The sequence below is a fragment of the Arabidopsis lyrata genome (genome assembly GCF_000004255.2).
Source record: "Arabidopsis lyrata subsp. lyrata unplaced genomic scaffold ARALYscaffold_6, whole genome shotgun sequence".
Taxonomy (NCBI): domain Eukaryota; kingdom Viridiplantae; phylum Streptophyta; class Magnoliopsida; order Brassicales; family Brassicaceae; genus Arabidopsis; species Arabidopsis lyrata.
Window position 1 is genome coordinate 12,349,799 of NW_003302550.1, and position 11,332 is coordinate 12,361,130.

At 35.3% G+C, this 11,332-nt stretch overlaps 1 protein-coding gene and 1 pseudogene across 2 annotated transcripts; one reads left to right on the forward strand and one right to left on the reverse strand.

The window, feature by feature from the left end:
* The first annotated feature begins 5,860 nt into the window (after positions 1–5,860).
* Positions 5,861–9,419, forward strand: LOC9310394 (annotated as a pseudogene).
* LOC110227603 (meiosis-specific protein ASY3-like) lies at positions 9,392–11,326 on the reverse strand. Of its 2 annotated transcripts, none has more exons than XM_021022287.1 (8): positions 10,725–11,326; positions 10,562–10,622; positions 10,359–10,442; positions 10,223–10,283; positions 10,008–10,139; positions 9,900–9,934; positions 9,738–9,829; positions 9,392–9,650 (listed from the first exon to the last, which is right to left on the reverse strand). In XM_021022287.1, exons 1-8 carry the CDS (start codon positions 11,094–11,096, stop codon positions 9,588–9,590), a joined length of 900 nt encoding a protein of 299 aa, XP_020877946.1. In that variant the 5' UTR covers positions 11,097–11,326; the 3' UTR covers positions 9,392–9,587. The 2 variants fall into 2 exon arrangements, with proteins under 2 accessions (XP_020877946.1, XP_020877945.1); XM_021022286.1 differs by having other exon boundaries at positions 10,532–10,622.
* Positions 11,327–11,332: the final 6 nt, after the last annotated feature.

Sequence of the window (11,332 nt, forward strand, 5' to 3'; positions counted from 1 at the left end):
CATTGATGATATAGAACGGTACGTGTTTTTCAGCAAAAAAAAATGATATATCAAAATAACTAAAAGCGATAAAAAGTAAGGATTTTCTGCAAAAAAAAATCTTTTAAATCATTTTTTTTTTGCAATTTTATCCCCATCTTCGAAAAATGCAGATTAATCTTATGAAATTAAAAAAAAAACGCAAAAATGGCGTCTTGGATATATAGAAAAACTGAAAATAGTGCTAATGGGTATACCCAATATCACAACATGTTACCAATCATGACCAGAACCAGTTTTAGTATAACTCTTTTAAGTTACAAAAACAAAAAATGGATACACTGAAATTATTTAATCTCTCCACTATATATCCGACTTTTCCAGTATGAGAGGAAGCTGATTAGCTGCGTTTTGCGGTGCGGGAGAAAATGGTAACTGCGTTTTGCGGTGCGGGAGAAATGCGGTGCGGTTCAAATAGTAACGAAAATACATAGATACATATGTATATGCAGATATTTTGACACTGTTACAACACTGTTGCGGTGAAGTTTTGGGTGCGGTATTGGTCACCATTCACAACCTAAAATACATGTAGAGGTTTAGCCGGATCAAGTTAATATTCTTCTATATTATTACAAGCTGTTTTAGTTTGTACGAAATGATCCAAACAACAATTAAATAACGAATCAATATATGATACAACACAAGTGTCTTATTAATTTTTTTTGGTCAGAAACACAAGTGTCTTTAATTATAATTTATTAACTAAATAACTAACTCTAGCGTGGTTGATGAATAGCACTTCTAAACTCCGAGCAACGAATCTTCCTGGAAATTTCAGTGCTGCTTCGTCAATACTCATTGGCCAGAGACTGATCATGTCTGCACTACTATGGGGTGATTGGAAGAGGTTTTAAGGGCTTTACATTTTTTTAAAGTTTTAAAAGCCAAATATTTATCAATCACAATTTTAGGACTTTAGTTGTTTTTTAAGCTTTTAAAGTCGTCTAACTGCCCGCTTTTTCTTTTTACGTTCAATTTCCTAAAGCCTTTCAAACAAATAATAAAGCTTTTCAATAAATAATAATTAAAAACTTTCTTTTTCTTTTCCTCATAATAATTAGAATCTTTCTACATGTTTACATATATTGTTTCACAAATATTTTTTGATAAATTAATTTTTTATCATTTTTCAATCTTTATTTTAAGATCCATTTCAATAATAATCATTTTTTTTTTCATATAGCACCATTAATATTGGTATAAAATAGTTTGTAGAATAGTATTTTTTAGGGAAATTGTTAAAAATACCCCTTTTGGTGTGCCCCTTTTCAAAAATGCCCCTTTTAGATGTCCATTTTCAAAAATGCCCCTTTTTAAATCTGAAATTTTTATAAAGTTTTATTAGGTTTATGAGATACTTATAGATTGTAACTACTACTTGAAGACTCGATCCAAATATTTATAAGGTTTTATAAGGTGTTTTTAAAGGTTTTACAAGTTATTTTAAAGGATTTTTAAGGTTTTCAAAGGTTTTACAAGATATTTTAAAGGTTTTTAAAGGTATTTAAAATGCATTTATAAGGTATTTATAAAGTATTTATAAGATTTTAGATACATAGAAATGTAGTTTGTGTATATTTTAATAATATTATATATATATTTGGGTAAATCTTATATTTTTAAGAGCATTTTTTATAAGGTTTTAAAAAGGGGGTATTTTAAAAGTGACATTGAAAAAGTGGCATTTTTGCAAAAGCCCCTATTTTTTAATAAAACATATACTTTCATATAGGCCATTCAATTATTTCATAAATTGCTTCATCATAAATAAATAACCACCCACACAATCCATACGATCATCATAAATTGCTTCATCATTATATAAATGTTCATTTAGAATATTTATTTATTATTTTATTTCTAAACTTTTGTAATTTGTTTTAAATAAATATTTTATTATTAATAATTTGATTTTTAGTTTATCCACTTTTTAATGCAATGTTTGGTTATTAAAAATGAATGAATAATTCATATTTAGTTTATTTATTGAGAATATTTTTCTATTCATTTATTTATGAATTTTTATATTTTTCTAAATTCTTATCATTAATAAAATATTATTGTCACATGAATTCATTTATAACATTATTTATATTTATTATGAATATATATAATCCTAAAATCTAACAGTCACGACTTCTACAGCTTTGTTCTACCAATCAGATTTTAACAGGCAAAGTTTCTACAGCCAAAGTTCTTAAAGTCAAAGTCTTTACAGCCAAAGTTCTTAAAAGTCTTTACAGCCAAAACTAACAGCCTTTACCAATCTGTCCCTATATGCAGGCTCGTGCCTATCCAGTAAAATAAGAAACACTGGCCTACGGCCTTTAATTTTGTATAATATATAGGAAACCATAGGTGTTATCTTGAAGTTATACGTAATATATATTAACTTTACAGAAATTTATATAAGTTAGGAACTATATATAGGAAGCCATATGCATAATGGCTTCTTATATATAGTTTTGTATAATATATAGGAAGCCATATGCATAATGCAGTCCTAGACTAGGAAACTATAAGAAACGTACAAATATATAAGATCTTTAAAATTCAAGGAGTACTAATACCGCTGATAGTATGTTTACAAATATCTATCAACACCGGTAAAAAATTTCAAAATTTTGATTTACACCAGATTGATTCTTTTGTTTTCATTTTAACCAACTTATTTATTAATTAAATTTTTATACTTAACAAATTAATATATATTAAATTCCACATTTGTATATTATTCCAGTTTTTTATATGAAGTTTTATATTAATCACAAAAACTATTTTTTTCCTTGTCAGTAACATGCATTATATTGGATTTAAACAATCAATCATGGTTAATCACAAAAATATATATATTTTTTTCTATTTTAAATTGCCATTAAAAAGCTACAAACAGATAAGGCAAACGCCCAAACAGGCCACATGCCCAAACATACAAGGCAAAAGTTCAAACAGGTCACATGCCCAAACATACAAGACAAAAGCCCAAAAAAGGCCACATGCCCAACTAGGAAGAAACACATTTTCTCCTGACAAGAAACGACTACCCAAAAAGAGAGACAACAGGGGCTCCATCACTGAAACAGAGAAAACCAAGTAGCAAGCATGGTTAAAGCAGGAGGCACAGTTTGCTGTGCACGCGAAAGAGGATCAAGTTTTGCTTGGATAATAAGTTTAATTTCGTTGATTATTGACGGCGCAGAACGAGGAGATGCGGAGTGAATACGCTGATTCCTCTCACGCTAGATGAATTAAAGAGGATCTTGGTGAAGGAGCTGAACAATAAGTTTGATGTTTTTGTTCCTTGAAGCATTTTGTAACCAGAGGAGACAACCCATATAATGATTGGGCGGATTCAAGCCAGCTCGTGAAGTGAAATGTCTCCAAATGCTAGAACCAAAGCTGCAGACAAAGAACAAATGGTCCATGGACTCGGGCTGAGTATTAGAAAGAATACATGTAGCCGGAACTGACAAAATAATTAGACTACACGTTATGATTAATTACAAAAGAATTATATTTTGTAATCGTATTTTCAACATATTTGTCTTTAATAATTTTGCTTAAAATTTGTAAATATTTTATTGTAAAATGTTTAAACATCAAACTATTTTTTTCGCTTATGGCACGAAAAATCCTAGGCACGGCTCTGACTTTCAGTAGAGGATCACAGAGAAAAGTTGAAAAAGTGCGAGTTCGTTCAAGGGATATTGAGCTCTATGATTCTTGAAGACGGGTTATAAAGGAGAAATAATCCAGTAACTTCCCTACGATTAGATCATTCAAGGATTGGAAAATGTAACGGCTTTGTTGTGTTATCGCAACAAGTGAATTGGGAATAAGCAGAATAATGTAAAAGAGAGACATGATAATGAGTATTATTAACTTATGAACACATATTTGCTCTAATGAACACTCGAATTGTCTGTAGACTGTAGGTCTTAGAAAAAAACAAAAAAAAATGTATGTATTTGATCATATATTTGCACCAACTTTTCTGTTCTTACTTATGGTGTTTTGTATTAAAGTTTGATGAAACTGTTTGGGTTTAGAAAAGATCGCATGGTTTTAATTTTCGGTTTAGTTCTGTAAGCAAGTAAAACAAACGAATTACGTGTAAACATCGTTTCGAATTTGGATGCAACCTTAAAAACAAATATTGAACTAAGAATTGTAGAGCTTTACCCTAAAGGCAACTCTTCCATAAATTCTCGAAGGCCCAAGACAAGCTTAGGCCTAGGAGGGGGTTTGGAAATAGTTTTCAACCAGCAATAGACGTGCCTCGGTTAAGACCTCATTAGGCGCGTCATTGCCCCAAGCGCAAGGATGAGCTAGAAAAGCAGGAGAGCTTCTTTATTTATAGCAAAACAGAACATATCAAACTGATATATTCTTCCGATGTGGGACTTATTTGTGCACATATAATGAAAATACTTTCGTTGTGGGATTATTGTATACGTCATGACTACAGAAGTTCTCACCTTAATACGCCCACCAACAAGAAAGGTTTCTCACCGAAAGCAAAAAAGATTGAAACTAATGATGAATGGTAGGGGTTGCGCGAACGCAAACCCCTTCTGCCACAAATAATGACGTAGGCTCTTCCTCAAGGAAAGACCTTAAGCATAGAACCCCTGCGGTATGTGCGATGCGGTCACTAGCCTAGGACACTCGTCTTATTGATCGCGATTCGACCCCGTCCAGGTAAGTAATTTGCTCGTGCCGTCCGCTTCTCTATTTATACTCTGCATTCGCCTGTCGTTATTTTGGATCTAAGCGATGTGGGACTACTTTTATTAACACATCGTGTCGTCTTAAGCTCCTGTTCTCCAATAACGTGCCGGTTCTCGCAACTCCATGAGTTTTTTGCTGTTGTACATATGGGCCGGACGGTCTAGGCCCATTTCTTATTCGATTGTTTAATTCCATTTCTGTGTGTGTGTTTTTTTTTTTTAAATATTGTATCACCAAGATGTCTGTTTTAAAGATACAAAAAGTTTTGAGTAAAGAGGAAAAATTCCCAAAAAATAATCCGATTTATTTAATATTTGCCAAAAAATAGCTGAATTTTTTTCGTTGGCAAAAAAATACACAAACTAATTTGGGTTAGAAATAAAAAACACGATTTATTTTTCTTTTCTGATTATTACCTTCACCGTAACGACCGTTAAAAGCGTTAACCAAATCGTCAAATGTTTTACATTTATTTACGGAAAATTCTTGAAAAAACTTTGATTTATTTAGTAATTGCCAAAACAATACATGAACTTTATTTCGCTGCCAAAAAAATATACAGATCAATTTAACTCATTTTAATTGATTAAAACTCCTTTGTTTAAGGGACTTATTTTGTTCGACTAGCTTATCGGATTTTAATCAATTAAAATCGGGTCAAGGAATGATACCATAAACGAAATGAGATTTCAGTAAAAGGTGAAAGAGACTGAAAGGTTTTCATCTTTATTTCTCTCTTAATTATTTCGATTACATTAGCCTCATATACAGTATATAGTAAGAGGATTAGGATAACATTTGATCCTCATCTTCTAAACATTTGAATCTGTTAGTCAAGATAATATCTTGACTTGGAGAGCTGGAGATGCTTTTGCTTTTAGGCAGTTTCCTTGTGGTTTTCTTGGCAACAATCTTATCTTTGCTTTCTCGTTGTGTTGCAGGTGACTGTTGCAGCGTTTTGGGCTCGCTGGGCTTTGGTGGAGAAATTGTTTTGGGCTTCCAGATCATTTTAATGTTGTTGGGCTTCGGCCTGTTTGCTGAGATACCCAATTCTTCTTTTGTCGTTTCCTTGTCTGAAACCGAAGTACTCTTGTTGTCACTTTTCTCAGCTAGGTCAAATTCTCCATTCTTCGAATTTGCTGAGATTGGATCTCCTTCCTTAATAAATAATTCGGAGCTAAGCAGCGTTTGGTGCCTTTGGGTTTCTTTGTTTCGGCTCGTTTAGCTTCGAGATGTGCACTACTTAATTGAAGAGTTAGTGGGTACGACATTAAGTAGCTTTAAGGTGACCATTTCTAACTGTGGTTTCTAGTAATCGTTGTTACTGTCGGATTAAGCTTCGAGAACCTCTCTGCTTTGAGGCAACAATACATTGTTTTGGGTATCTTAAGAGTTTCATCTAGCATTATGCTGGAATGAGTAGTTCTGAGCTCTTGATGGGTTATGTTGCTTCTCTACATCTGATTAGAACGAGGATCAGAATGGGAGAGGCGTTAGGTATAAAGATTTTCTATCAAATACTATATTTTGGGGAGTTATCTTCACTTTGATGTTCTTTGGTTAGTGGCTCGAACATTTTTTTGGTATGACTTTAGTGGCTCGAACATATGACTGACTTTTGTTTGATTCTTGACAAATTTCTTAGCATTTATATCATGAATCTGCCAAGCTACTCTATAATCTGTTATCATATGGCACTGCCCATGACTTTCTGTGGGAACATCAGAAATTGTATATTCTCTGTTTTTTTTTACATCCTGAGAACATACATGCGCATGCATTAACCATTATTATTTGTAGGTCTACATTTTGTAATATGAATATATGATCATTCGAAATGCTGTAAATACTGAATGCTTCTTGATATAATTTTCAGTTAACTTAGAATTCAAATTGATGGGACATCCAAGGTGTAGATGCATCGAAGCGTTTCAGGATATCTTCTAGTAAATGCTGAGGTTGATCCCATGGGAGGAGTTATTGATAGTGGAGGTGGTATTGGTGTAAAAATATCTCCGCGCCGATCAGCAATTGAGAAGGCTCAAGTGGAGCTAAGGTATTTCAGATTGAGAGTTCTTGATCTTCTGCAATGTGTTTAAATGCTCTACAATAGCTACAGCTATCAATCACTTCCAGTTTGTAACAAAGATGCTTGTTTCAACAGGCAAGAGTATGATATACAGCTTGGCATATTGCGTACCTATCACTTTCTTTGAAGCTGATATGATATACACCTTAATGGTTTCTTTGTAAATAGGTGATAATCTTTACTTCTATTTACCTTGAAAAATATGCTTGCACAAGCCAAGTCTTGAATGTTGGTAATTCTGTTTAATTATTTGTTTGAAGAGCGTTTTGCACACATGTGTAGAAGCTTTTTTTACATAAACGGCAACTCGGTGCAGAGTATGTAGAGATACCATTTTAATTCGCATCTGAAGAGAATGTCAGTATTTTGTGTTTGTGAAGGTAAGCTTAATATGCCTTATAGAAATAGATGATAGAATTTCACAGCTCATATGTTGAGGTCTGTTTGTGAATTACAACCTAAATTTATGTCAGAAGTCTGGGGTCCTTAAGTTACCTATCTGCTATTGCACTTTTCATGCCTTTTAATTATTTCTTTTCGTAAATAAAAATATAAATAGCCAGCATCTTGTTCTTCTAGATTATGCAAGCTTCTGCTCACATGCTTTTAGGTTGTACCTTACACGTATTCTAGATAATTAGAACCAGGTCAGTGAAGCTAGGGACATGGACAGATATGTTGTTGAGAGTGACCTTACTTTTGCGGTAATGGTATAATGCTTTATGCTGTTATGCAGCTTTATTTTCTTCATATGTTTGTACTGTAATCGATGGCCGGGTATCATCATTAGTTCATAGTGGCTTAATCATCCATCATATGTCTTCAACTACACCATTGGATCAGATTCAGCCACCTGGAGTTGAAGAATTCATCCCTACTTCAAGGGGTTTTGGTCGTGTTTCATTTCAATAAGAAGGCTTGGTCGTCTACTTCAAGTTGCAGGAATCAGAAGAAGAAGAAAGGGGAATCGACTGTCTTTTTTATTCTTTATTCTTTAGATAGTCAAATTTCATGCCGGTTCGCTGTACACATGTATAGACACGTTAGGGAGAAGAACGTGTACGAGACCCATCAGATGTTTGAGACCTTATCGGAACGTCTGTTCAAGGAGACGCCATAGCCAAGTGTGGAAGCCATAGCTCCATACGTAGACAACGACCATGTGTTCTGTCTTCTATACCGTGAGATGTGGTTGTATGCGAGGTTATCTCCTACGTTGAAGCAGAGGATTGATTCTTATGACAACTATTGCAGCCTCTTTCAGGTCTGATGTGTGTTGATTTGGATTTTGGATTCGTTGAATTCTTTGGATTTGAATTCTTTGAATTTGAATTGGTAAGTGGCTTCTTCTAGGTGGTGTTGCACGGCGTAGTGAATATGCAGTTGCCGAACCAGTGGTTGTGGGATATGGTGGATGAGTTTGTCTACCAGTTCCAAAGTTTCTGTCAGTTCAGAGCAAAGCTCAAGAACAAAACAGAGCAGGAGATTGCATTGCTCAGACAGCATGATAAGGTCCCTATGATGATTTTCATTCGATTCTATTCATCAACCAAATGTGTTACTTACTTGAGCATGACAAGCATGGCCTTGAACAGTTCACTGCCACTGATGGCTACGATTACAGCGGTGGAAGTAACGTCTTGAAGGTCCTCGGTTACTTCAGCATGGTCGGTCTCTTGCGTGTTCACTGCCTCCTCGGTGACTACCACACTGCTCTCAAATGGTTGCAGCCCATTGACATCACTCAGCAAGGTCTTTACACCAGTGTCATTGGATGCCATATCGCTACCATCTATCAATATGGATTTGCCAACCTTATGTTGCGACGCTATCTAGATTCTGTTCGTGAATTCAACAAGATTCTCCTCTACATTTTCAAGACTAACCAGTACCATCAAAAGTCACCTCAGTACGAGCAATTACTCAAGAAGAATGAGCAGATGTATGCATTACTTGCTCTTTGCCTCTCCCTCTGCCCTCAAACTAAACTCGTTGACGATTCTGCCAGCTCTCAGTTGCGAGACAAGTATGGTGAGGCCTTTGGTATTTTTGATGAGCTCTTCTCTTATGCATCCCCCAAGTTTATCACCCCTTCCGCACCAAGTTTCGAGGAACCTCTTGTCAATTACAATCAGGTTAGTACTCCAGTTTATAACACTGTAAAACAAAATTTACGAGGACTTGTGTGTATTTAACTTTCCCAACTTGGATTATCTCAAGATGCATACAGGCTTCAGTTGAAGATGTTCCTTTATGAGGTAAAGCAGCGGCAGCTGTTGTCGGGAGTGCGGACACGGACATTTCTGAAAGTCTACTCCTCCATTTCTCTTGCTAAGCTCGCAAACTACTTGGAAGTCGATGAGCCCACTACTCTAAGTCTAAGGGGAGGAACCATGGGCAGATATGCGATATGGACCGCTTCAAACTGGAATTAGGACTTTTTTTTTCTATGTTACACACCTATCCTCTATGTTCAGTTGATATGTTTTGTTTTTTCTTGCTTTTATTTAAACCATAAACTTCATTTACTTAGGAACCAAACAAACATTAGTCTTTGTTTGTTTCGTGTTTCTAAATGCTATATTCATTTGTTTCAAACAAGAGAAAAGAAAAAAAAAATCACAACCAAGCAGAAATGATGCCAATCGTTTATTCTGCCAACACCAAATTATTGTTGGTTTTGGCTTTTTGGTGTTTTTTTTTTCCTGTAAAAGTTTTCCCATATTTAGTCTTCCATCAAATACTCTCGAACGCTCTTCTTCAAATCCCTCTTCAATCTTTTTGCACACTGAACAAAGAAACAATTAAAAAAATGCTTAATTAAACAATCCGATTTCTTAGGAGGAGAAACCATTTAAGAGAAACCATTACTTACATTGTTGACATACTCGATTCTTTTGGAGGCATTGTCCAGCTTTGTCTTGATGGTTCCTTCTAGATGCTTGAGTATTTGGTGTCCTCCTAATCCTGTCAATGAGAGATAATGTCACGTGAGTTTAGGCTTGTGGAAACTATGAGAGAGTTTTTGGTGTCTTTCCTTGAGTTTTGGCGAGGTAACTCGTCTTCTTTCCCCTGCACCGTAAATAGTAAAGATCATTATGACTGAATATTAAACCCCTGCAGAATCATATCTATCTGTATATACCTGTTGATATCCTCGACCTCTAGATGTATCTCCTCGGAGACCGATGCTATAATTTCTGAGCATTTCTTCTCAGCTGCTAGTTTCAGTTTTTTCTCGAACTTTTGAAAAGCCATAATGAACAATGCAACAGCCCTGAGATGTGGAAAATAATCAGCTTAAGCCAGGAATGAAGCTATAATTTTGATGATGTTAAACTAGTAATATCAATAAGAGACCTTCCAAAGACTTCCTCTTCATCCATCTCTGAATGCTGGGAGGAAGGAGTAATATGGATCACTGCTCAGTTCAATAAACAAATGAGTGTGCAGTATTGAAAACACCACAACAACGACATACAAACGATCAGTATACCTTTCGAAATCAAAGAGGAAGGACTTATCACTACATGACCATTGTCCTTAAGATTAGCTGAGGCAGCTTCTCTTTCTTCAAGACCTGAATCCAAAGATCAATAAAATAAGCAAAATATGGATTTTGTTAAGAAGCAAATAGGATCTAGAGGGAACGAAAAATGTGAGGCATACTGTTGTAATAAGCCAACATATCTGAATCACCTAAGTCATCGCCAGAAAATTCTCTTCCGAAGTAATAATCTCTTGTCTTCCCCGAGAAGTCCTGAAAATAAGTGTCTGACAAAGGTCAAAGAAGAGTAACAGGTAAAGTTAACATGCATAGTTCTTAAATGTAGATAAGGCAGCTTGAGTTTATGAAGGTTACAGGGAATCTCCTTGCTTGGCATGTTGTCTCTTTAGATGTTCTTTTAGTAAAAGATGGGGAAGGACTTGAGATTGGTGCTTCATATCGAAACACTGGGCTCTGGAATTCGAAATCTGGCAGCACAACAGACTTTTCCATGAAAATACTACTCGGCCTTTTCTGTTTATAGACATTTTTAGAGACTCCACGTAACAACTCTCTCTTAGCAGCTCTTTCAGCATCTGGTTTTTGTTTCCTGGCTTTGCTCTTCGGATGAAGCTCATGGGAACAAGGTGGAGTTTTCCTCTTGTTTGCTGCATTCCTAATCTCATCCCACGGTCTTGATCTTAGACCAGAAATCCTTATGGATTTTTCATTCCCTGAATTAACCATCCTCTCTGGGTCTGAGATCCAATTTGGGTTTTCATTTGGCGATTTGTTCCTAACCGACAGCTATGGCGTCAGGGAAATGATACACGTCGAGGGAACTATGTCAGAACGCGTTTCTATCGACTCTTCCCTGCGGTTGGTGGTACATCGTGGAGGTTATTTAGGTACACAATCAACAGTAATACAGTTGCACTTTACGTAATGGAGTACTGTAAGCCACTCGCTCATCCACCGCCCGT